Source organism: Halictus rubicundus, chromosome 18 (assembly GCF_050948215.1).
Source record: "Halictus rubicundus isolate RS-2024b chromosome 18, iyHalRubi1_principal, whole genome shotgun sequence".
Taxonomy (NCBI): Eukaryota; Metazoa; Arthropoda; class Insecta; order Hymenoptera; family Halictidae; genus Halictus; species Halictus rubicundus.
This window is the reverse complement of record NC_135166.1, coordinates 6919786-6947532: the sequence shown is the minus strand read 5'-3', so window position 1 is coordinate 6947532 and position 27747 is coordinate 6919786. Positions and strand designations below refer to the sequence as shown.

The 27747-nt window shown below is 42.0% G+C and overlaps 1 protein-coding gene across 6 annotated transcripts in view; it reads right to left on the bottom strand.

The window, feature by feature from the left end:
- Positions 1-27747, bottom strand: part of Hth (Meis homeobox homothorax) — a 617913-nt gene that overhangs the window by 580458 nt on the left and 9708 nt on the right. For all 6 annotated transcript variants that reach the window (XM_076803532.1, XM_076803533.1, XM_076803536.1 and 3 more), the window contains exons 2-3: positions 18686-18948; positions 493-634 (exon numbers count right to left, since the gene is read on the bottom strand). In XM_076803532.1, the coding sequence (XP_076659647.1) occupies positions 493-634; positions 18686-18948 (405 nt within the window). The remainder of the gene's footprint in view (positions 1-492; positions 635-18685; positions 18949-27747) is intronic.

Here is a 27747-nt window from a genome sequence, read left to right as displayed (position 1 = left end):
TACAAACATTAGAAAGAGGAAAATTTTAATTAAAATAATGGGGGTAAATTTTAAAAAATATAAATTTTATTAGTAAATTAAATTCAGAAGAAAATTTCCATCCCCCAAAGATTGAAAAATCATGAATTTAAATTAAACCCTTCTAAAATTTAATTTTTTAATTTTTCTTAAAAAAAGTCTTGTCTCCTCATCTTTTTATTTTATTACTTATTGTTTTATTGCATCAATTAAGTTATTATTATAGATTTTAAAGAAATCCCTTTTTTCGGGGTTAAATGTATGTCTAGTGGAAGCACAGTGTTAAATGTTACTATTGGACTTAAATTCAACGAACGTTGTAGTTCAGCAACAGACTGGAGACAAAGGGCAGCTATAAATAACTGACGCGGCATTGAACGTGTGGAGCAACAGCGGTGCTCCAAAATCCTTTGATCGAAAATCATCGTCACCGACGCCAACGGATCAAAGGGAACTGTGTCGCGGCAGTCTTACCTGTTTGGAGAAGACAGCGATGTCCTCGTTGAAGCTCTCAGACGAGCATACGTCTCCGCCCGCGACACCAGGCTCGCGCGGCGTACACGTTGCGAGCTCGCACTTCTCGAATATTAGCGCGAGAAGCGGGAACAGGGGATGTCTGTAACATAAAGAAGAATCGTAGGTGAAGTGATCGCATGGTCACAATCGCTGAGAATCTATGCCATATGCTCTCTAAAATCGTTTCATTTTATCCCGACACACAGTGTTCGACGAGACAACCTCAAAAAGTCCAATTTTCGAACTGTGGAATCTAAAAATTTTTTGTCATAAAACGTCAGTAACATATTATAATTTCAATATAAAACTCGATACATTTCGTGAACTACGTGCTTGCTGAATGTTTACCCGATCAATTTGATTTTTACTAATTGTATTTAAAATTGTATGGCCTCTAAAACCCCACAATGTCTTTTTTAAATGTTAACAACTTATCCTAGTTTCTCATGCTAAATCGATTTTGATTTGAGTTTTAGAAAAACCACCAAAAAGAATCTCTCTGATTATTTGCATACCACTTCTGGACCTCTGTTTTCATTTCGATTTTCCACGCATTTCCGACCACCTGATAAATAAATCGTTCAAACGAAAGTTGGTCGATGATTATACTATAATAAATTGCAATAAGAAAACTTACACAAAGTTTTTTATTTAATAAAAAAAAAAAGAATAGAGATCACTCCTTGTGATCCTTGACACTAGGTTTACGGAGCACTAAAAGTGACTATTTTACATTACTTTATAAAAATGACAAGAATATACTGCCCAAATTTTTAGCCACCTTTTTTAAAATCACATATACCCAAAGAAATAAATTTGTTGAATAATTCCTCATGGATGTATCCTTAGAATCTTAACACTAGATTTACGGGACCCGTCAAAATGACGGATTCTAATATTTTTAAATTGCGAATATTGAAATTGTAAAAATGCATCCATGAACAATTATTTAACAAATTGTTTTCTTGCGGTATATATTATTTAAAAATGGCTACAAACTTTGATCGATGCATTCATGTTATTTTTATAAAGTAATGTAAAACAGTCATTTTTAGTGCTCCGTAAACCTAGTATTAATAATTGTAAATGAAAAATATTAGAACCCGTCATTTTGACGTGACCCTAGTGTTAAAGAAGTGTTAAGGGTTGCAGGTCGAAGTCGGATAAATTAATCGGGCAATCCGGCGGCGACATCATCGATCAAAACACGCTCAGAGACAGGACGCGATGAGGATGGTTCGCGAGGAAAACGGCGAGAGCGATCGAACGGGACAAGATCGGTTGTTCGAGGAAGAAACGTGTCCTCCGCGAGCAGAGAAATAAATTGCCCGGCGTTATCCCCTTCGAGCAGCATTCTGTGGATTCTGAGGCTTTAATTGCGCGCCGATTAGAAGATACGCGAGATCCCCGAGATACCTCGCATCGGGAAATAAAGAGATACGCGGATATGGTCGAACTGTTCAGGCTGTCGCAGGTGAACGTTCAAACATTTTAAGGGGGACGTGGAACGAAACTTGAAACGTCCTGCGACGCCATGTCCCACCTCCTGCCGCTTCGCGGCAATAATATCTTAACCACTCGCGAAGGTCCGAGTACCACTGTCACGAAAACGTAGGTATAAATCAAACGCGCTTGGGTGATTAATTTAATTGCAATTTCTGCATCACGTGGTCGGACAGCCTCAAAGTATAGAAAAGAAGGATGGCGGCGAGAAGTAGCAACGATATCGTTGAGGCTGCGAGAGGGTTAAAGTTGATGAGATAAATCTACGCTATCGCTTGATTGGTAAACGATGAATGTGCCTCTTTGATTGAAAAAAACCTCGAATACTCGAGTGTTCTTTAACAAGAACGACGAGTGAAGCTTGATGTCGGGTTGAACATTTTTAAGGAAAAATTAGATAGCACGCGACGATGGACTTGTGCAATGCAAAATTGTTCTCGAAATTCATGAAGGCCTGCGTTATCTTTTCGCGAAAGGTGTATGACTAGTCGCGGCTCGATTGAGGACTTGTCGTAGACCATATGCACTCCTAGGCTCGAATAGGTTACTAGGTCATTTCGAACAGCTGAGCGCGACGCAGTCCTTTGAGTTACGCTGTTTCTGTGTGCGTGAGCTATCGTCTCTGTAATTTAAATTGCACGGCGAATTGCATCCAGATTTCTTATTGTATTTCTATTGGATAACAAGCTAGCTGTTAATACAATTTACAGGTTAGAATGTTCGAAAATTTTCAGGTACGATTCGAGGTCTACCGTCCCTTCAAATATTTCTACACACGGTTGAAACATCTTGTGTAGCGACATCAATGCACCTCCTCGGAATAAATATGACGACCTTGATCGTCAAGGCAAACTCGATTATTGTTGCCATAAGATTGCAATTAATCACATCGGACATCGGATTGATTTTTACTTGTTACACGAACGACAAAGTGGAAATTCCAACCGAAAAAGAACACGAAAACCAACGTAAATCACTTCGCTTCTAGCCTTGCGAACCTTGGAACGAACCTTTCGCGGTCCGACGGCAACCGATCGTTCTTGCGGCCGCTAATTTGTCGATCGAATTTCACGTTGGAGGTCCGTAATTTCATTTCTTGTGCACTGATATTCGCCCAAATTGTAACATCGAGGCTACCGACACCGAATAAAATAATTTCCTCAATCCGTCGTCTTCCGTATAATTATTAACTAGCTCTAACTTCATGCAAATTTCCACGTTCGTAGATTGCCTCGTACAAAACTAGCGTAAAATAGATTTCGCCAACTAAGCAATTCTCAATGTTAACCGCTGAGCGGTATCACACTGGAACCATTTTAAAATTCTGCTAAAATTTACTAAGCAAGGCCGAATGTTCTAAACAAGTTGTAGAAACTTTTGCAATTGTTGTGCAATACAATAGCGAAAATTAGTGTACAGAAATGTTGTCGTGGCCATGAGAGACCCTGGGATACCATTTGCAGGATTATAAATACCGTAAAAGTCTCGTATTTGCGAATCTGAATTATCAGGTATCTGTTACAAGAAAGCAGATGTTTGTAAACGTATTCTGTATGCCATGAACATGAAGTCGCTGACAATTTTATATATTGTTGTTATTGCAACGTCGTGCACGCTGGCGTGTTTTGTTAGCAGTCGTGGACGGTCTCATCGAACGATACGGTAATCAAAATTTCAGCGCGATAGTTCGAGCTGTTAATTGGCGATCATTTGGCCGGCATCGACACAAGGATTTTATTAAAAAGAGCGAAGAATATTTTCACGGTTGTATCGCGGGCGAACGAACGCGTGTTACACACGGGCCACGGTTGCCGCGGTATTAGGAGGATCACCGGATAAGATAAGATTAGCCGGTGCTGGTGCAACCACGCTGCAACTAGGGGACTACACTTGTGATTTAAAGTAAGCGAACCTCGACCGAGCCACTCGAAAAGAGAACGCGTAATAATTCATTGTCCGGTCGACGCGATACAACGGGTCGGGAAAAACTGTTGTTTTGGTGACACTAGGCTAATTAGAATCTTTGACATCCCCCAAAACTCCGCAATTCTTTTCACACCAGAGTTATGGACCGCTAAAAGTAACTATTTTACTTTATAAAAATAACAGAAATGCATTTATCCAAATTAGCCATTTTTTAAATAATATATAACCAAGGAAATAAATTTCATGAATAATTCCTCACGCATGCATGTTTACTCAATATTCGTAAATTAAAAATATCACCCGTCAGTCTGACGGGTCCCGTGAACCCAGTGTTAAACAATAGAAATATTCAAACAAATTGAATTCAGAACACGACAATGCCCAGGTATGTGCTCGTTTCTTGGAATTGCTCGTCGAATGGTACAAACTAGTCGCTCGGGAACGAGCACGAAATACATGTGTTACCTCGTGAGTCACCGATGCGATAAAGTGACGAATAATGACGTATAAAACCCGGCCCGAAGTCATTGGCTGGCGAACCAAAATCGATAACGTACGAATTTGTATCGCGCCGGCGTTTGTCGATCCGATAAAACGATTCATATAAAATTCAATTCGATCGAAATTGAAAGGCGACCGAGACTGTTCGACAATTTTTTTCTCTCTCTTCCTGGCCATTCACGGGAGCTACGTTAATTAATCGACCGCCGTGGCCCCCGTATAATCGTCAAATTAACGAAAATAATTCCCCGGAGAGGAACGAACGATTTCTCGGTGGCGGCGCGGCGGGAAGAAAAGAGAACAAAAGAAAAAGTAAAAAAGGAACGGGAGTGGCCTTCGAAAATCGTTCTCCGCGGCGCGAAAGAAATGTTTATGTGTCCTTAGAGTCTCGAGACGAATCATCGAAGAAACGGTTCGGGAACCGGGACTCGGAGGATGTGTGGTAGCACTATGGGGCTGGGGCGTTGTGTACGCATGGTAGCGGGTCGCGTCTCGCGGCGTGGCAGACATAAAACGATTCGGAACGAATTTCGACAAATTGACGTGGCCGCCACGAGCAACGACTCTGCGAATCGAGCCGAGCTAACGGACTCGACAAAAAACCCTCCCTTGCCCTCTTCGGCCCCTTCAGCCCTCGCTCCCGTCGGCCCCGGAGCCCTTTTCGAACTCGGTTTTCTCTATAGAACATTTTATGCGTTCGGTTGCATCTGCCGTCGCACAAAGCTGAACAAAATTCGTGTCTCCCTCAACTGCACATTATTATATACAAAAAGATCGATTTTAGGTGTTTTGGGAGCGAAGAATCTAATTTTGGTGTCAACCCTTACAGGGGGTGTGTGTTCCAATCTAAGAAATTGAAACTTTTCTAGCCGATTTCGAATGTGATTTTATGCAATTAAAATGGACATATCCTCGGCAGTATATAGTTAAAGAGTTAATGTTTATGAAAGTTTCGATTTTTACTACGAGTTTGACACGCTTAAACCAATTTTAAATGAGTAGAGAGCAGGAACAAAATTCATGTCCCCATAAACTATAAATTATTATATACAAATAACTTCTAGGTGGTTTGTTATCCCTTACAAGGGGTGTGTGTTCCAATCTAAGAAATTGAAACTTTTCTAGTTGATTTCGAATGTGATTTCATGCAACTAAAATAGACATGCCCTTCGCAGTAAATAGTTAAACAGTTAATGTTTGCAAAAATTATGATTTTTACTAAGAGTTTGACACGCCTGAACTAATTTTAAATGAGTAGAGATTTAAAATGGCAAAAAACGAAATTTGAACAAAAAACAGTGGAATCGGGATTTACCACTTTAGCGGGAGATAAAAATATAAAAGCTTTTCAGTAGAAACCGATCAATTCCTGTACTATAAAAATGCATTAATCGGCAAGGAGTATTCGTTTAACAGTAGAATTACCGGACCCGTCAAAATGACGGATTCTAATATTTTTAATTTACGAGTAATGTGATTATAAAGATGCATCCATGAGAAATTATTTAATAAACTGATTTCTTTGGGTATATATTATTTAAAAAATGGCTACAAACTTTGATAGATACACCCCTGGACAAAAAGACAGCACATGTGTGCTATCATTAAGTTCTCATGGATGCAGTCATAATCTGCTGACAGATTTCGCAATTTTCGAAATTGAAAAATTTTATTTCCTTAATTCTAGAATTGTTTTAATATCTTCTTCATTTAGCTTTTCTCCACGTCCCATTTTTATAACAAATATTTAGTGTTCCAGATAATAATTCTCTACACGACACTACGTTTACACAATTCAAAGTACAGAAAGAGACCAAGAAATCTAAGCGGAACGTTTAGTGTGCTATCATTTCGCCGACCGTATTTCGAAATCGTTGTTGATAAACACAAGGGGAACAGAAAAGCTACAGTTATGAAGTTATATATTATATTACAACGAGGTATACCTTAATGATAGCACACATGTGCTACCTTTTTGTCCAAGGGTGTACATCCATGTTATTTTTATAAAGTAATGTAAAGTAGTAATTTTCAGTGCTCCGTAAACCTAGCGTTCAAAACAAAACGTAGCATTAACTCTCGTGACGCTCAGAAAACTGAAACATGGCTTTAAGAGGGATGAACTTAACTCTTATTTATTTAAAAAATCAGATCAGATATAAGTCTGCAGCCGTTCCAGTCTGAATTAATTCCGCCTATTTTACAGAAACGACCGAGACGGAGTCCTTTGGATTTTCGAGTTCAATTTCAAAGGGCCTAGCCGAATAAGATGGTCAAAACTGCCCTTAGACGTTTTTCAATAATTAATGAACCATTCGAAAGCTGACCAAGAAAAACCCCTCTGAGCCAAATTTCAACCCCCTATCTTGCTCGTGAGGGTAGTTACAGGGTAAATTAGATTTTGAGCTTTTCCGTGCATTTTCCGCACTCTGATGCTTCCCAAAATTCTGAAAAAAATGTGACATATTTTGGACCCTAAGGCGGATTTTTGAGAATTTTTTCAGATTTTTTGGATGCAAACTGTGGTCGTAAAAAATGAAAAACCTCAAAAAAATCGGAAAAATGCAGGTTTCTCAAAAATATGAAAACATGCTATTGAGCTGTTTAGTGCCCCAATAAAGTACCATAACAGGCAGTGTCCTCAATTTTTTTTAGATTTTTTGTTGTGGGAAGTCTTTGTCAAAAACAAGAAAAACCGAATTTTTTCGACGTTTCTGCTATTAGGAGGAAAGTTACACTTGTTGATTTTATCGCAAGTATATATTAAGTCATTTTTAACGTTATTACATTGAAACGAGTAAGTGTTTGACCTCAGAAATATGTTTTAAGAGAAAAATAAATTCTATTTCGTGCGATATATACCAGAATGTTCTCAACGTTTACAACATCGCCGGTTGGCCGAGCAGTCAAGGTGTCGGACTACGGAGTGGAAACGCTGGGTTCGAATCCCGTCGAGGGTAAAGTTTTTTTTTTCCATACATCATCTTTATTTTTTCAATTTTTTATTACATGGTTTATTCATGTGATTTTAACAATATTTTTTTAATGTTTTAAAAATGTTTAAGAAACATTTTTGAGTAAAATATATGTAAATATAGTTTTAGAGTATCTATCACTTCCTCGATTCTCTAATTGTATATGATCTTCATTACGGTCCTCTCTAACATTCTTAATATTGAAATTCATTAATCTGGTTTCTAAGCCTTGCGTCTTCATAAATTAGGGAGGAAATGAGAAGAACTCTGAATAAATAACACGCAGCAAAGTATTGGTTTTTGTCAAATTGAAAGAAAAGGGCTCCATACTACCACTATTTTTAAAGTGAGGTATCAGGTACAAATAAGCCTTAGCCATTCCTCTTTATTGTACCGTACATGAGGATGTATTTCCGTTTATAGTTACTTGATTGAAAACCATCATGAAGAGGGGAGACTTTTGTATTGTCGACAGAGGTTTTCGAGATGTTACATCTAATTTAACAGGTCTTGGTTTCAGAGTTCTCATGCCTGCTTTAAAAGGTAATCGTTCTCAACTTTCGACGAAAGAGTCGAATTATTCCCGAAAAGTCACGAAAATTCATTGGGTTGTAGAGGCAATGTATAGTATACAAGGTCAAAAGTACCAGCTTCTACACAAACAAGTAGACAACGAAACCTTTCCAAAAATTGGACATAATTGGAACTGCAAAACGACTCCATTTCAAACAGTATCCTCGGTAGATACTCTGGATTTTCCGGAAATGACAGAAGTAGATTTAAAAATTCTTTTCACGGAATCTTACCAATTTTCGCAAGCAATTTCTATATCTGGCGGAAATCGTGGACGAACACAATAATATAAATATTAATTTATTGCCTAATCCAAGAAAATAATATCATTAAATTCGAAGTCAAATCGGAGTAATATAAATAAAAGTTAGTTAAAAATGTTACCTCAATATTTTTTAAAAACATTAAAAAAATATTGTTAAAATTACATGAATAAACCATGTAATAAAAAATTGAAAAAATAAAGATGATGTATGGAAAAAAAAACTTTACCCTCGACGGGATTCGAACCCAGCGTTTCCGCTCCGTAGTCCGACACCTTGACTGCTCGGCCAACCGGCGATGTTGTAAACGTTGCGAACATTCTGGTATATATCGCACGAAATAGAATTTATTTTTCTCTTAAAACATATTTCTGAGGTCAAACACTTACTCGTTTCAATGTAATAACGTTAAAAATGACTTAATATATACTTGCGATAAAATCAACAAGTGTAACTTTCCTCCTAATAGCAGAAACGTCGAAAAAATTCGGTTTTTCTTGTTTTTGACAAAGACTTCCCACAACAAAAAATCTAAAAAAAATTGAGGACACTGCCTGTTATGGTACTTTATTGGGGCACTAAACAGCTCAATAGCATGTTTTCATATTTTTGAGAAACCTGCATTTTTCCGATTTTTTTGAGGTTTTTCATTTTTTACGACCACAGTTTGCATCCAAAAAATCTGAAAAAATTCTCAAAAATCCGCCTTAGGGTCCAAAATATGTCACATTTTTTTCAGAATTTTGGGAAGCATCAGAGTGCGGAAAATGCACGGAAAAGCTCAAAATCTAATTTACCCTGTAACTACCCTCACGAGCAAGATAGGGGGTTGAAATTTGGCTCAGAGGGGTTTTTCTTGGTCAGCTTTCGAATGGTTCATTAATTATTGAAAAACGTCTAAGGGCAGTTTTGACCATCTTATTCGGCTAGGCCCTTTCTCGACAATACGACCGCAATCGACTGTAATCGAGGACAATAAGGAAAAGTCGGAATCAAACCAGTGAACGATCCCGCAGAATGATAAACACGCTAATCAATGGAATTTGACGAAGCGAACGGAACACCAGTAACAAGCTTCCCGCTTGTAATCCCCGTTTACGAATACATGTTAATTGAATCAGATTCCATCGAATATTTGTGTTACTTGAACGTGTAATGGATTTCGGACGTTGATGTATGCGTGCAATACATCAACAATCTGAGGCAGGTTCTTCAAAGATTGATGATATCGGCGCCGATTACGTCGCAAGATCCGAGCTGACGCGACGAGTTTTAAACTGTTTTAAATGCTCACATAATGACGCGCATATCATACGAAACGTTCTCAAATTAATGGGTGCAGCGGCGTCGACTAATTAGCCATGCGAAGCGTTACAGATTTACCAAAACGCGAGCATGATCCCATGAATACTCCTGATTAAAAGACATGTGTCCACTTTCTTTTTGAAATCGATGATCCACCGACTCTCCGAAATTTCTTTTCTGTAACATTTTCGGGGACGCAAAGTCCAGAAGGAAATTAATAGTTTGCGAAGGGTGACAGCGAACTCGAATGACGAATTAACCGGTCACCTCCGGTTGAACTTGGAACATGTCGCACAATTTGTAGCCGTGTTCGCATCGAAATGCGTTTAGGGAATTTTGAGAATCGCGAGGAATTCGAGTCTCCTTTTCGATAGTCGAGCGAATTCGAAGGTGGATGCGGCCCGTGGGCCGTCGTTGCGGTCGGTTTCCCGCGCAATCAGGAAAACCGCCAGATTACGGTGCCGGTATGAATGGTCGTGAATGGTGCGCGCTTTAAGTGCACGTTCCTTAAGCGGTCGCGGTGCAGCAAAGTGCAACGTCGATGACAAATGACGGGTCGAAACGAGGTGTCAGAATGACGGGACCGCAGAAGGTAATGATATGATTGTCCGATGGACGCGGAGCGGAGAACGTTTGCGGTTTTGCGGTTTCCGCCCTCGACTCGACGCCCCTCCAACCCCTCTACCCTTACCGACCCTTTTTATTCGTGGCTATCGGCTATTTAACACATGCGATTGAAGAACCGACGCGAATTCCTCGATATTTGTCCTTCCTCTGTTCGAAGACGCTCTTCGCAATCATGAAATATCATCGGTATGCTTACGGTCGATTAGAAGAAACAGGAAATTATTTACCGGTAGACAGAGATACTGCAAGGAAAACGTAATGAAATGGTTCAGATGCGTTGAAAGATTAAGAAAGGAAATAGACAAAGGGAAGTGTGAAAAGGAAACAGGGACCAGAGAACGAGCAGGAGCGACGATGAGATTAAATTATCGTAGGTAGAATTGACTAGTTATACAATATGTATTAATGCATAAAAAAATGTGTGGCTTGAGAGAATTAATTTGTAAACCAATTGCATTTCTTGACCGAGAGGTTGAAAATTAAGTAAGTATGCAGGTATGTATATTTACTGATAGACTAGTACCACTTAACAAGAAAGACAATGCATAACATTTAGCAGGTATTCAGACTATTGAAACGAATGCTTCCGAGAGAACGAGTGCGACATGCGTTTATCGGATTGTCTCGTAAATTTCGCGAGCGAGGATGGCAATAGGGGCCATAACGAAGACGACTAATTGTAATAACTGACATGCAAATGATGGATTCGTCCGCGATAGTAAGTACACGTCTACGAATAACCGCCAAAAAGATTGAAGCCATTGATCGAACCGTTTCGCGGCTAGTGAAAGTTCCGTTGTAAATTAGTCCCGAATTATTGAACGACAAGAGTGGATTATCGGTATTTCGCACGGGCGTCGAAACAAAAATTATCCGGACGTGTGCTCGGCGCGGACAAGTCGCGCGACAGTTTAGTTCGTGGCGGACACGATTAATGCGCATTGTTCAATATTAATCATCGACGTTGTACACGAACGAAAAAAAGAAGACAGATCGTTCGCGTGCGTCTCCCCCTCTCTGTTTCCCAGCTGGTTTTTTCACCGTGGCTGGAAGAAACACTTATTAACACCGGCGTTAATTAACATCGACGCTGAATTAAAATACCGAAACGCGTCGGGCCACGCCACGGATCCCGGTGAAAGCGAACTCCGGTCCGCGTATCGGTTTTGCATGTTAATTTTATCGCGGCTCGAATAAAAACAACGGGAACGCGCGGCGCCGATAATAACCGATAAAGGTGTCGGCCTGAGAATCACTGGCGATATAACACGTACGTATTTATCGAAAACCGCGTGAAACCGACCCGACCGATCCCACCGGCAATACAGCAGTTCATTCTCACCGTGTCGATCTTGAAATCTTTGCATTTTTTTCGAATCTCTCTCTCCTTCTCACTTTTCGACCGCGATCTACCGAGCGCCGAACCGCTCCGAGTTCTATTCGCAATATGTAAACGGAAGTGATGAATGTTCGATCGAGCTCCAATAAATTCCACGCTATTTCCATAAACCTACTTCCAATTCCGCAATCGGTTCGCTTTTCCCGATCGCGACTTGCGGGCGAAAAAAAGAAGGGGGGAAAAAAAGGAATTCCACGGCTTTCTCGAGCCGTCTCAATTACCCGCGAAGGGAAAACGCGAGCGTGTCGGTTGGCCGCCAAATAAAACGCGCGTCGAGATCCTGTTTTCCCGGGTGGCTGTCCGACTGCGACCGGCGTTGCGTGATGTAATCGAACCGGCGCTCGACCAATCGATTCCATTAAACAGCGCATTAATATTCATTACCCGCTCGTCTGCTGAAACGTCACTCTAATGCACTAATTATCGCCGATCAGAAAAATAGAATATTAAACGCGCGCCGCGAACCGTCCGGTGTGTGCGTGTGTACAAGCTCGAATCGAACTTCCGGCGCGCGCTCGCCGCTCCGATCGCTCCAACACGCACGACTCCGCTCTGCGCCCATCTGCTCCGCGCCGATCTGCTCAGCGCCGCGTCCGTGCACAGAGATTTGCGTAAGACGTCTAATCCATAAGTGACTCGGCCAATCATACTCCTTGCATAAGGAACCGAGGTCCCGTGATTGGCAGATTCGCCTGCCTGTTACGTCTCCGCTTCGGTCGGCTTACGTAAAACCCTTCCGTGCGGTCGTGGAATCGGCAAGAATCGCCGCGAGCAATCTTTTCTCTCTCCCTCTCTCGCGCGCGCTCGCTCGCTCTTACTCTCTTCGGTCTCGCGAGCAGAATCGATTTTTTCGTCGGCAATGCGCGCTTTTAATGGATTTTGTTAACCCCGTGCACCTACGATTTCTTTCGACTGCACTCACCGGAGCCACTTTAATCGTCGAGCAGGATAACGTAAATAGATCCATGTACTTCGTGTGTGAGACTGCAATAGATCTTCGTGTTCCATGGCTGTGCACCGACGTCGCATACGAAATGCTAATGAGAGTGCTAAGTGTTCGTGGCGTGTGCGATAAATCTAGAAAAATTACGAGATAATCTAGACGTTGCGTTGACTGCTACTTTGTAGCAGGAACTTTGCAGAATCTGGTAAACTCAATGAGCAATCGCGAAGTTTTTAATACGTAAAAATACAGCAACCGTAGGAGTATCGAGTAACGAAGTAACGCGTGTGTTCTCCGGATTACATCGACCACGAAAATTTCAGAAAATCAAACACCGTGACGGCTGAGATTTTTCACGGTGATACGCCCGACGAGTCGGCGCGGAAATGAATTCTTAAGTCCGAGCAAACGCGTCATTGCATCGCCCTTATACGGGTGACGTGACAGTCAACCTGTTAATAATGTTGAGACTGACTCTGCGCTCCGCCGTATCAGCAATACTGCAGTAAAAATGGGTGATTTGTCGGGGACTAGACCAGCCACCCTTCAACGAACACCACCGCACCTGTCTATCACCGGGAAGAACCACCGTTTTCCAATGGAACTCTAATGAAATCCCATAAAAGTGTTGTTCAATTTACCGGACTGGCGGGGAGCGCAAAAAAGTAGGATAGAAAAGAAACTGGAATAATTATCAAGTACAAAAAGTCGAGCGTAGTACAACTCATTCCGTGTCACAATTACACGGTCGCTTCTAGCTCCAAGGGAATGGGATCGAGACACGGCGCGGTGCCGGTGCCGATGCCGATGCCGATGCCGTGGAGAATATTCCGCCGATTTTCCAACTGGAAAGCGATAGAATAAGGCGCATTACCATTCGCGGGCTCGGGCCATCAATCGTCGGGGACTAGCCGGATAAATCAACGCAAGGTCCCCGTTCGAGGGACCCAGTTCGACGGCGGACTCGCGAGGAAAACGACGACGGGTCTCGATTTCACCTGGACGACTCAATCGGCCGCGGCGAGACGCGGCGCGGGGCGAGAGCGAGAGCGTACACGATCGGTCTGTAAACACGAGTTTATCAACTGCGAACGAAATGAACGGGCACGGGGCTAAACGCCGCCTCGGAACGGCCCCCGTCTCTCCTCTCCGCCTCACTCTCTCTCTCTCTTCTGCGCGAGGAGCGCTGTTCCGAGAAAGTGCTGGAATCCGCTCCGGGTTCGGCCGGGGCACACGACGAGTGGACAAATTACAGGGTGCGCGAAATAATGAGGCTCCCGTTCTAGGATGTGTGTACCAGAAATCGGGCCATCTCGCGGTTATAAATCACACGGGAACACGGTCGAAGCCGCTTCGTAAAACGGCCAATTGACGAGTTTCTGCCCCGGCGGACGAAGCGTGCCACGAGGCACACCGATCCACCGGACGTCTCCGGGAGACGTCGATCTTTCCTCCGGCACGATCGTACGCCCATAGAGATCGACCGGCGATACCGTAATCGATGTCCGGATTATCGATAAGACCGAACTTGAAACGCTGCTCCGAATAATTGGAGGATCCCGGGCGCACTTGATGCGGGAACCTTATCTGCCCGCTGAGTATACGGGGATTTAATGTTTTCGAGACGTTAAATAGGCTAGAGACTCTGTGTTCCGATAGCGTGTAGTCGGTTCGAGATGATTACAATGCCAACGGCCTTGGTCATCTTCGTTCGAGTACTTCGCGCGGCTCGAACGGTCTCGATAATCGAACGTACACGAACGTTTAATCTCCTGGCTGTTAAATGTCACGATAGCTACACTAGAGGCACACGATATATGAGTTATGGAAGGCAAAACCGGATATAGCTGAAAACCTTTGTTCTCGAATAAAGTTTCGATAATGTTTACGCTACCGAACAGAAAGTTGCATGTCCAAGAACATGTATACATATCCTGGTTACTGCATAAGTGCACGAACGGAAAGCCACTGTCAAATATCGGCGCAGGCCTGCGTGTTTAGATGTCGTAAACAAGAATTTCATATTCAATGGAACAGCGAAACACTACTGTCACACGCCACACAATTGGGTACCAAATCATCGAAACATTGGGCGGATGAGTGATTCGAAAAATTGTTGGATTTCTTTGAAAATTGGTATTCCCACACTTTTCAGGTCGCAGAGTATGAATCCGATGTCAAAATTTAAAAAAACAAAATGGTGGATTCAATACGGCGAATGCGTTCTTGGGTCAGTGAATATGAATCTAATGACAAAATCAATGATCATAGTAAATTAAAAATTATAATAAGTATTTGGATATACGAATCTCGCGCACAAATGCTGACCCATATAATTCACTAAAAAATATGACTTCCTGTAAAAAAACATTCACATGACCTTTGTGCTACGATTTAAGAAATGCATTGAAACTACTAATAAGCTCATCTAAGACCATACAATATTTATTTGGACATTGGAAACTAATAGCATGAGCACCTTGCATTACAAAAAATGTTATATTCAAAGATAAGAGTATTACCCACAAACCTACAGCAGACTATTAGTGGAACATTTTGTAATGTTAATGTATTCTTCTCCACGACCAACTCCATAATTGTACAACGCAATTATTAACAGTTTCTGATATGCACATATAAACATTCTATTTATTTCCTGGAACAGCATCTATTTTGTAGAATTGCGATAAATTCAGCTTCCTCAAAGTTATGCGTTTTACACTGACAGCAGAACAACAACGTAGTTCACGCGACGACAACCGCGTGACGAATGAAGGCAATATTTGTAATCTCGCCATTTCGCAGGTATAAATGATAAGGCCGTTTCACCTCGGTTTTCCTTAGAGTGATGAACCGAGTACCCAATAAGCCAAGGAGCATACCCCCGGACAAAAAATTCAATTTTTACTTCTCGGCCACGTTTTGCGATTAGGTTCCACTGTGCCACGTGGCGGATGGTTCAGGAATTTTCAAAGAGCGATCGAGCCGGAGAATCCGAACGCCGGTTGCTAAGAATATCGGTGCGGTATCGCGGTAAAAAGGCTCGGTGCTCCGGCAGGGAGGAGTAGAAAAAGAAGCAGCGACGTGTGCGTCTTTAAAAGTAAATTTCGCGTCGTAAACGCCAGCCGCGATTATTCATATGGAATGCAAAACCGTGGACGGTGGAAAACGTGTCGATTATCGACCACGTTAACCTCGCGATAATGTTATTCCGCTGGCCGCGCAGTAAAAAGCGGCTTCGTGACGCGAAAGAAAACTGGTCGTCGCGCGGCGAAAGATCGAAAGCTGCGCGCACGGCCGCGTCCAAGTGAAAACGAACGGTCCGCGATGTCCGACGACGCGCACTGGGCTCTTTCTGCAATAAGATAGCTGGACTTCGTTCAAAAAATGTCTTGTCGCGATACAGGTTAAAAACTGGGTCTTCTCGTACGCTAATACTTGATTGAAATAGACTAAAAAGGACACGGACTTATGTGTGATCTCGTTTGTTAAATAATAATCAAGTTGAAGTCTCTTGAAGCCAATTTTCTTCAGTGTCAATGGGTATGAATGAGTTTTTATAGTACGGTCATATATCGGTTTCTACAAAATATATTTTTATATTTTTACCTCCTACTGAAGTTGTAATTCGCTGTGTCACTTAAAATAATATTCGATATTCTTTAGCTTGGACTAGAACTTGCTAATTACAGTGAATTCTCCATACACGTCAACAACACGGGCGTTTCCAGCGTCGTGTATCATCCAGGAGACATACCTGAGCCGTGTCATGTTTACACTCCTCGCGGCCCCTCAAGGCGTATACCCCGTGGTAGTGGGGATAACTCCGCGCCGTTTATCATCCAGGCCTTAGCGACATATACAGATAAATCATTGTATCAGCAATCAACTAGAAAATCTTCAATTTCTTAGATTGATGCACCGCTTATGGGGGTAGTTTTATACAGAAAGTCTCGTTCTAGAAATAACACCAGAAATAGATTCTACGATCCTAAAAAGTCTCTAAAATCGTTCTGTTTGTAATTAGTGATGTATAATTAACGAATCTTGTCCAGCTATTGGAGATCCTGGCCCGCTGGTGAGAAATGAATGGAATGAATAACGAATAACATAGGGTAGGTAAATCATCCGAATTCGACGACGGGTGTGTCACGAATTATTCGCGTCCTTGAAGTTTTCCTGGACGACGCGAAACTTTGGAAAAAGTTCTCGGAGTTGAACATCAACGAGAACGGTGCGCAGCGCTGTTCAGCTATCAAGCGCGACCAATGGGAATAAAGAAATAACGCTCGCAACGCGTCATGAATTTTCATGTAAATCACGCGGCCATTAGGATTTATCAAACCCCCATTGTTACGCCGCATTCCGCGACCCGGAGTTACGGCCAGATTAACGGGAAGATAGAAGAACAGCCGTATTAACAGCAACATTGAAGGATTGTTCGGTGTGTAATTGATCCCCGTCCCTCCCCCGCGCCGTGATAACGCCGTTTTATCTTGTTTTGATTTTAGAGACCGACTTTTATTGCGATGGGGTTCGTTGCGATCTGCTCGGTTGAGTTTCTTCGCGTGCGAGACCGCCTTTTTATGGCGTTATTTTTATTTTCTGATTCTCTCTGATTCTACGACCGATTACACATACCGCAACGCTTCCCTTTCTTAGTCCGCCGAGCTCAAGCGAAATGAACAACTAATATGCTAACCGAACGCGATTGTACGTTCAGGAGTATTATGCAAACTATTAGATATTCTGTTTTCCACCGTTTCTTGTATCTTCGAGAGTGTATTAGCAATTGAAATCCTTCTCGATATTCTATATTTGAATATGTCCAATGTCCAGGGCTTGTCCAATAGTTTTTACAACGACTACCGATTTTCGTGTTTCATACGTAGACACACGTGCAACTTTTCATTCAGGCCACGCGTGTTACCTCGCGGTACACGCTGGCACGTTTATTATACTATGCATTCGAAACGTATAATTTTATAATAAGTTGAAGAAAACCACATGAACACACGACGGAAGAGGATGATGTACGATGCGGAGACTAGCTGTTTATGCACAAGTTAATCTATTATCGATCGATGACATCGGACACCCCGATGCAAAAGTGACACAACTCGAAAAACGATATCGCTATGAAAATATTGCAGAAACACTCATGATTCATTCATGAGTCCGATCATTGCAGACGGATCATGAAATCTCATTCATATATCTTCAGAATTCAATCGGTGCAAAGAAGTTATGTCGCTTGTTGTGATGTTATGTTCTTGAATGAAAAATAAAGAAAATTATACTTTCGGTAATTGTCGTCTAACCTTTATAATTGTAGCATCGATGGATGACTGAAATTGTTCCGATTAAAATGAGGCCAAACACGAGGTAAATCGGAGTAATTTTAACGATTCAATGCGGAGCAATCTGTGTATTAATTACGCACTAAAATCGATAGAAATAGTTCGATTTACATCGTGCTTGGACTTATTTTAATCGGAAGAATCTCGACTATCCATTCGTACTACGATTAGAAATTTCGGACAATAATGATTGAAAATGAGATTTCATTTGTTGCATGATCGTTAAGAAAGTTCATCCAAAAGAAAAGTCCATTATTAGTGAAAGCATATATGAAATCCTGATACCGGAAACTATTTATAATTTTATACTTCTTGATAGAGGCAAAATCGGGCTATTATTGTACATGTGCGAGTGGTGGTCGAACGGTTGGCTTCTGCAGCCATATTACGACAATTATGTTATACTCGATGTATGTCCAACACACGGGTCTAGCCAGGGACATATATCGGCCTGGAGATACTATTTTGATACACGCCGAACGTAGAGAAGGACCCTAACCAAGATACATGTAACTACAACAATACCTAAAAACTAAAAAAAGTGACTGAAGTGGCCTAAAAGGGGTTAGGTTCACGGGTTAACGAACTTTAACCTCTGATATCTCGGAAACTAATTGTCAACTGAACCTCAAAATTTGCAGAGATTCGCGTCTTTAATTTATGATTTAGCACTAAAAAAGTTTCAAAATCGAAGGACCCAAAAGGAGCGAATGTTTGGGTCACGCTCTTTAATTATGCTGCTATACTATGATTTGAGCTGGTAGAAGTGAACTTACCCATAGATCGCGTCCTTGTCGCGTTTGTGTACGTCGGGCACCGCGGACGCAGCAGCCGCTGCCGCGGCCGCGAGAACGTGTTGGGGTGGCTGCGGCGGGGGTGGTGGGTACTGCGGGTGTGCTGCTGGTCCCATACCCCCAAGGTGTGGACTGTGATGGAGGCCCGGCACCCCTCGGGCACTCCCGTGCGGATCGTACAGTCCTGCGCCGCCTCCGCCACCTCCGCCCTCGAGGTAACCCCCGTGCAGCCCGCCATCGTCGTACTGCAACCAGAAACAACCAAAATTAGTCAAAACCATCGGTCCGTGATCCCTTAACCCTTTCCACGACCCATCGACCCCGGAAGCCGACGCGAAAGCTGCCGCAAACCGATTTAATCCCTTCATGAAAACGTAAATGCTGAATCGGCACCGATAGCTTTTGTATACAGGGTGTCCCATTGTGTATCCGTGCAGGGGGTGATTCTACATGATTCTACATTCGACGCCTCGTTTTCAACCAACCGCCAAATACGTATCAAATTTCTCTCGCTATCCAAATTACCAAGAATTCGAACAAAAAGGCGAACATTACAATAGGAAAGTGGTGTCGTACGATTTTTAATTAGCTGTGTGCTGTTTGGCCCGCTGCGCGACTCGGTCGATCTCGGGAACAATAATTGTGCATCTTGCCAGGGCACTCTATGCGAAGAGAGAGAGAGAGAGATGCACTCTTTCGTGCATATCTCCATCCCTTTCCGTGACGTCGCTCGCCCCGAAGAGTCGTTCGCCTCCGGCGAAACGCGCTCATTGCTCATGCCTGCTTTGCGTTGATATTCTCTTTTTCTTTGCGTGGCGATCGCGCAAGTGTAGCTTTGAATTATTGTTCGAGGTAAGAGGCCACTGCGCGCGCTACAGGCTCCAGGAGCGCGATAATCGCGGCAGGTCCCCCCGTCGATTAAGACACCCGCCGGACGAACAATGTCTCCGATACCCAAAGGCCGCGCGCGCACGACACCTTTGTTCCGAGTCGCGCGTTCGCTTGGGATAGTGTCACCGGTTTCTCACCGGTTATCCTAGCCACCATCGATTCCGCGGTTATTTAGACAGTAAAAATAGACGTCACCGTCCTTGCTCCGAGCGCGCATAGAATGGCTCTCGCGCGAAAATAAGCGGGCTTTGTTTCCACAGACGATTCAACGCCGGGCAGAAACGTCGGAGACGAATCGAGGAATCTTGATCTTTCTTTTTCACGAGAGGAAACGATTTTAGCACGACCGGACACGGATTCTGTCTCGAAGATGAATTTCGTTTGGACGAAACTGATGACTGGGCCGGTTTAGCGGTCTTTGGTTCTCGACGTTCAGGAAGAGAGAGAAAGATGCTCGCAAGAACCTGACTGCCGAGGGAATGCTATGTACTGCAAATAAATTGAAAGATAATACAGTAAAACCTCATTACCAACCCTCCATCTACGACTAAGAAATTTCACATAAATGCTTCAACAGCAATAGCAACTTTAATCGTAAAACAACAAGTCACCCCCAGTAATGTAATCTTTTAATTTCGTTTAGAGTTATCATGTAAAAGAAGATTGTTGAACTACTGTTTAGCACTTATACTATTATACGCTACACCAATAGCAAGAATAGCTATCATAGTTTTTATGTATTAAGTGGAATGGGTAGAGCGTTTAGCGCGTCGCTGAAAGGACTCAATCGTGGTTTAACGAGCGGAGGATCGTGATCGATCGGGGAAATAAAGTCGCACGAAACGAAACCCGCAGGATGATTGAGGTTAATTACGGCACCATGGCGGAGCGCAGTTAAACTTCGCCGGCGAAGTTAATACACAAGGGGAAATGCAAATTTCGACGTAGACGCGGAATGTGAACGGACGAATTCCTCGGCGTATCGACAGCCGAGGTTGAAGGCTCGACGGATCGAGGCGGCACGGATCGATCGGGAAGCCAATGATTTTCCTGACTCGTCGCATCTTGTACCTTGTCACGGTGCGCCACGGAAACGAAAGCACGCCGATTATTATCGCTAATTACGCCGCTCGACCGTCGGGCCCGAGAGCCAGTAATTTTGTCATGGAAACAGCGAAAGAAAAAAAAAACGTCACGCTCGTACAGGGACGGGTAAAAAGGCCAAAAAAAAAATAGAGAAAGAGAAAAACAACGAATCGGTGGCGACACGCGTGTGGCTTTCGCGAAATGAACGGGAACGCGGTGTGCAGGGCAATCGAGAATCTTTAATTACGACCGCTAACCGAGGTGACATAGCGAAAAAGCTCGAGAGAGAGAGAGAGAGAGAGAGAGAGAGAGAGAGATCTCCCTGGCTCTCCCAATTTCAATCGTTCTGCATAAGTGTCTCCGATTTCATCGCGACAATGATGTCCGACATTCCCTTTGCCAATCAACGTAGATCCCCTGAGCGTTCTATGATATTTGCGAATCGAACGAAAGAAAAGCTACCCCTGTTGTTATACTTAGACTGCTCTATTCTTGTATACTGTTCTTGCTGTAGCTCGATGTCTCTACACTGTAACCTCTTGCACTATGATATCGAGTCAAACTCATTCCGAACAGAATCCACTAAATGTTATTCATTTACTTCAATTCGAAATAAAATTCTATTTTGTTGTTGTCGATGCCTAACCATTGGAGAATACATGGGCATACGATTAACATAAACGGCTTAAACACTCCGTTACCTTTAAAACTATCCTAATTTGTGAAATCCTATTAATCCCTTGCAGACGAGGATTTCTTAAAATACTGAGAATATTGTTCTCGGAGAACCACTAATATTTTCTAATATTGAATTAGAAATTTAATTATACATTTACAATTCCAGAAAGTTGGCGCACGCCCATAATTTCGTCGACACGTCGACGCTCGTTCTCAAAGGTTTAATCAATTTGTTGGATTGATTTTATAAGCACGGAAGACACTACTTTTACATGATTCGTATTTGGATCTAGCCAAACACTTGTGTTTTCACGTGCACATTAAAATGAATTCGAATTCGACGATTACGAAAGTATTGTCGATGTCTCGAAAGGAATTCGCAAAGAAACTGTCTGATTGGTCAACGATACAGTTGAGTCGCAAGCATTCTCGCTATTCGCTGAGAAGATTACCACTACTACGTCAGGTGTATCGCATCGCGTGACGATGAACTTCGCTTCTCTTGCCCTTGTACCATCCCGCGACTCATGTTAGGAGACAATACTTGTAAGCTGCTACAAAATGGTACATTCTAAATATGAAGTAAAAAGAATCTAAGGGAAGCCTTCTAAAATTTAAGAATTAAAGAATCATCAAGAAATTAAAAGAATTTAAAAGAAGCTAATTGCTGAATGGCCGAACCAAGCAATTGTTCTGTTCGAAAAATCTCCTTTGTTGACAGTAAACTGGCAGAATATGAGAAATTGGATAAAGCTTGAACGGACCCAGGCACAGTCTTTCAGGGATCAGTGTAACTATTTGATTAGCACTAGAACTACCAAGCAGTAAATGCAACTGGCATACATTGCCTTATAGTAACAACAAAATTGCATTTGTTTAGATTTCGTACCAATTTTGTTTGTTTCTTAAAAAATTTTCTCATGAAAACATATTTATTATCTCATTATTTCTAAAAGAAAAATCAGGAGCAACTAATTTTGACTCATCCGGTAGTTCTAGTGTTGAGGGGAACTTTCTCGCGTAACAGCAGTGAAAACAAGCGATTTTTAAGAATTTTATTTAGAATAACTATTGGATATATGGGACTAGGTCTTTTTGGAGTGTAAATAGATAGTCTTGAAGTACAAGTGTTCTTTTTGCAATTCTTCGTATTATTTATTGCATAATACATTAAACTGGTGCGCACTATAACTAAAAACTAGCAACAAACTAATCAACTTCGGACGAAGCTCATTCCTTCCTTTACATATTTCTTTAGGGATTGACCTCGAAATGTATATTGGATTTATAACGTTTTCTTAAACAATATAAATTTAACTAACCGGCCGAAATGGTAAATATTTCTCCACCCTAAAACTCCCCATGCAACCCATCCAACTTTTCATGTTCCTCTTTCAAAAATAGTAGATTCAATCGCAGCATAAAGCATCTAACTTTAAAGAAATTCTTCAATTTTCATGTTTGGATCAGTATGACGGACGCCACACTGCACGCCAACAATGCATGCACTGCCGAAGCTGTTAGGAAGTCTTGTGCATTGTACAGTGGATAATAAGTTGGAAGGAAAGCCAGAAGAAACGTTGCACAAGATGAAAACATTGGGGAATGAAATTCCGTCGGCAAGAAGGTTCGTGGAACCCGAGGACGCGTCTAATAATTCACCACGGCGCGCGGCGGATCTATGAAGATATCATCGATCGATCGAGCAGCATATCTGAAACAGGAGAGATCGAAGGATACGGGGCGACATTAAGGCCGGGAGATCCCAGCGGAGCAATGGCGTTCCCCGATCGCGGAGACGAAAGAGAAAGAGAGAGAGAGAGAGAGAGAGAGAGAGAGAGAGGAGGAGGAGAGCATTATTCCGGATGAATCGTCGTGGGATTGTGACGAGAAAAATCGTTCGAAAAATTTGTTAAAAATTTGCCGGGATTCCCGTACGCAGAATTTCGTCGGTGACAAATCGGCCGGAATAAATTGCGCGAAGTGCAGCTGCGCACGAGCACGATGAAATATTCATAACGCAATTAAAGGCGGAACACGACGGACAAGAATTCGTTCGCCGGGTTCGTTCGGTGGCCGGGGCGAAATCCGCGACGCGCGAATCAACGAACGATCGATCGAGAGGGATCCTCGAGACCGAGAAACCGCGCGGCTCGTTTACAAGCGGATAGGTCAAGGCGAGGCGAGGCGAGGCGAGTGCGCTTAAACGCCCCCCGATATAAATCACTGGCCGAAGAAAGCCGGGAAAGGGGGCGGAAGACGCGGATTCCCTTTCTCGATCAATACCTCCGCCCATAGCCAGGAAGTATGTAGAAATCGGCAAATATTCGCCGACAGCGCGGCCAAGATGGCGACGAGGACGGTCAGGATCAAATCGAGGATCGACGCGTCGCCGACGGCGAAACCCTTCCGAGCCAGGCGAACGCGGATAACTGCACTTCTGCTCCTCCGTTTGCACACAAATCTCAAATATCAATTTGTTTCATAATTGTTGGAAGTCTACGGTTCGTTGCTAACGATTTTGAAATAGATCAGCAATAGGAATTTCAATGGTGAACCAACAAGTCACCTCCAATCGCAACGTAATCTAACAATATCATGAACTCACTAAACGAAGAAATACAACTTCTGTCAGAAGAACGAATTTTTTGTACAACTAATTTACAAAATATTCACTATGCCCCAAAGATTTATATAATATTTGCTTGAATATAGAAACTCAAAGGTTTTTACGCATACATTTTTGTAATTTCAATAATTATAAAAGAAAAATCAGATGCTGTCAGGTAATTCCGATGTTAAACATTGTTGGGTAATCGATAAACAACGAATATTTATGGTAATAATGGGTCTCCTTTGTGATAATGGTGGACTGAATCCTAGTTTATAGAGATGGAAACATGTTAAAGTATTCCACAATATTAAAGTTAAGTTAAAAATCTCGGGATCCGTTGTATCGATTAACAATTAACTTTTTCCGAAACGAATTGCCTGTCAGGATTAAAGGATGTATGCGAACGTCCCATGAATATTTATACCACGATCTTTACTATATTATTCAAACCTATTCGTTTCAATCTAAATTCAATGAACTTACGAAACATCAATTACATGGAGAATTAATACAGCAGTTTCTTTCACGAGCAAAATGTCGATCGGGGTTTCATTACGATTTCATGTACGCGCTAACGCGAAATTTATTCATAATCAGAGTTCATAGTATAAAGATCGCAAGGTTGCAGGAAATTAGATCATTAGTAGGACGTGTATTAGTATGTAGATTCAGGAAAATCTTATGAACGAATATATAGCGACTGAAATTGAATAAGATCGAATACGATCTCGAGTCGATTAAGAATGTTGTTAAACCTCATTGAAGATTTTGTTAGACACAAAATTTAGCAAATTTTGATTTGAAGATTTTGTTAGCAAAATTTATGCATAAAGATGCATAGATCACATACAAAATTGAAAAGATTACATTATAGGGTAATTCCGGGAGAGATTTTATTGAAAATTTTATTGAAAATAATTGAAAGTATAGGCGGCAGGCATAGTTTAATTATTTATTTGAATCTCTTTAAAAATATATAAAGATAAATGAGTAAAACTTATAATATACTAATATGCTGTTTAAACAGGTTCAAATTACCGGAATTACCCTATTTAACGTTTTAAGACGATTAAAAGCGAAAACACAATTTCATTGACCTTCATTTTCCTTCAATCGACTTGGACAATTTTTATTTTGCGTGAAGATAACGCAGTCTAGTTATTACACGTATAAATTGAACACTACTATAAGCCGCAACGTTGTCAATTTGTATACATATCCGAACAATTCTCGAATTATTTATCACATCGATCCGCGCACCGCAAGAGACAAAAGCACCGTGGACAGGTAAGCAAATTTCCCGACTTTTTTCGGCGACCCCTGCGCCGTTCCCACAATCACCGCTAATCCCGCCGATCGATTCCGTCGATCGTGCTCAAGCGGATCCGTGAGTCATCGGTGATTGGCCATCAAGGTAAGAACGAAGCGTCGGTAATCGCGAAGAAGGAAATGAAAACGCGTCGGATCGGTTCGATTATCGGGAAACGACGCGCGGATTTCGGTTCAAGGGAACGCTGCCGGGCACTTTGTTCGTATTAATATGAAACCCGGGATAATTGATTATTAATCGATGGTCTGGGGAAATTTATGCGGGGAGAACCAGTTGTGAATGCAGCCTAAGGTCGTCCTCGGAGCCTCGCAGAAACATGGCTGGGATTCCGGAACGGTGAAAGAAGCTGGGAGAGGGGTGGATAGAGAAGAAGGGAGGAGGACGAGGACAGAGCCCTGGTGACTGTTCGTTACTTTCTGATTGATGTCGACATTTCGAAAACACTGCGACGTACACGCATGCACCGGGACCGCGCCATGTGCCTCGCCTATCTCGAGGACGCATCGTGCACCGGCCCCCCGATGCATCGTACGCTCTTTTTCGAACGACTCCGTCGATTTTGGAGCACGAATCGCGCCAAGATTCGCCGATATAAGAACACCCTAACTTCTACGCCTTCCGGATATTTTCCTTTTTTATTTATTATATTAACAACCCCTCAAACCCCTATGCGGGTCTGCTTAGCTTCACAGGTGCGTAGGTACAATATTACATAAGATATTATTAAATGCACAATCTTCGAGGAAGGATTGAATATACATACAGGCTTTAACATTAGGTTTCACTAGGAACTATGTTTAGAGGCGGTTGAAAGCCAAGGTTGCGCAGAATGTTAATTCCGGTATTTTTAATACTCCTGCGAGTTCTAGGTCTATGGGTCATTTCTGACCCACTTCAATATTTCCCTACAGTTCTCTTTCGATATAAGGCGATGGCTCGGGACCAGCTTTCGTCGTATCTCGGATGAAGAAGAGGGGATAGCGATTTTCTTATTTCAAAGTAAAATTGTACATATTGACGGTCGCTCGAGATTGTCCCCACGGGTCACGAATGACTCCGGCATAGCATACGGAGGGTTAATTTACCGATCGAATTTTCGCTCGCAACAACCTAGACACACCGTGTATGATAAAATTCACAGAAAACACCAGCTTCTCCTATTGATACTAATAAGCAGGTCGTGGAACTTTATGCAAAATAAAAATTTTCGGCCTGAACTGCAGCGAACTGAAGCGACATAGGCATTTTCATTTTAATATGTTTAAGAGATTGAAAATAATATAACAATATTTTTAGATTCCACGAATTCCTTTACTGTTTTAAATTACGCCTCATTTTCTTCATAAGTGCATAAGATTCGCAGTCTACCAATCTCCGTAGATTTTTCGAGACGCGATTGAAACAAATATCCAGACCACGCTGAGATCACGTTGCTCATAATTAGACGGATTTAACGAATTTAACAGCATCAACGTGTCAGTTGCGGTTTATCAAAATTATTAAAGGAACGAAGAATTGTCTGTTTCTGTTCGGTGTAACCGATGCAAACTTATTCTGCATACTTATCCAGAGTCTACTTATGATACGAATAGAAATTTCTTTATTGATTTTTATAAACTGAAACTCTTTTAGTCTACCTACTGCTTTAAATTGCACCTACTCATTTCGGTCATACGAAATCCTTGAAGTTTTTGAAAAAGAAACACAAAAAAACTAGCTGCCTCCACCCGCCCGCAGCTTTTTAACAACCGTATTGTAAAATATGTGCAGCGGTTGGATTTCGATGAAGATCAAGCGATTAAAGAAGATAGATAGTTGACAGATCAACCGATGAAAACGCAGAATAAGAAATTAATAATACTACAATACTATAATAACGCTGTGGAGCACCATAATTACAGTGTTCCGAAGAAAATTGTTTTAACCCGTTGAAACGTGAGTAAATAAACGAAAGGATGCGCAGACGGAGAATGACACTCGTAATTCGTAATGGCGGCTGGCAGGGAACTTTCCGAGTATTATTTGACGATGGAAGTAACGTTTCGACGGCAGATCCAAGATAGATACAGTAGTTTCTGTGTTAATCAGGCTACACTGACAAGTTGGTCCGTGTTCATAAAATTGTGCAAATTTATTGCCCCGTGCTAATCTGCGAAGTTTTATCGATGCAGGAACTGGGGAGACTTCTTGCAGGTGAAACTTACTGCAAGACGATTGCGATTCAGAGACTGAAGGTCTGGCACGATTTGGCAGGCTTAGAGAGAAGTAGTTTTTAGGGAGCTCTATTATTTTTTCATAATTTGTCTAGCATAGATGGAGCTCCGTTTGTTATAAATTTACGACCTCCTCTAAAAATTGAATATTATTTTTACTATGGGACACAAAGTACAAAATTTATGTCTCGCAGACTATTTCGAGCAGTCGATAGGAGTCTCTACATTATTT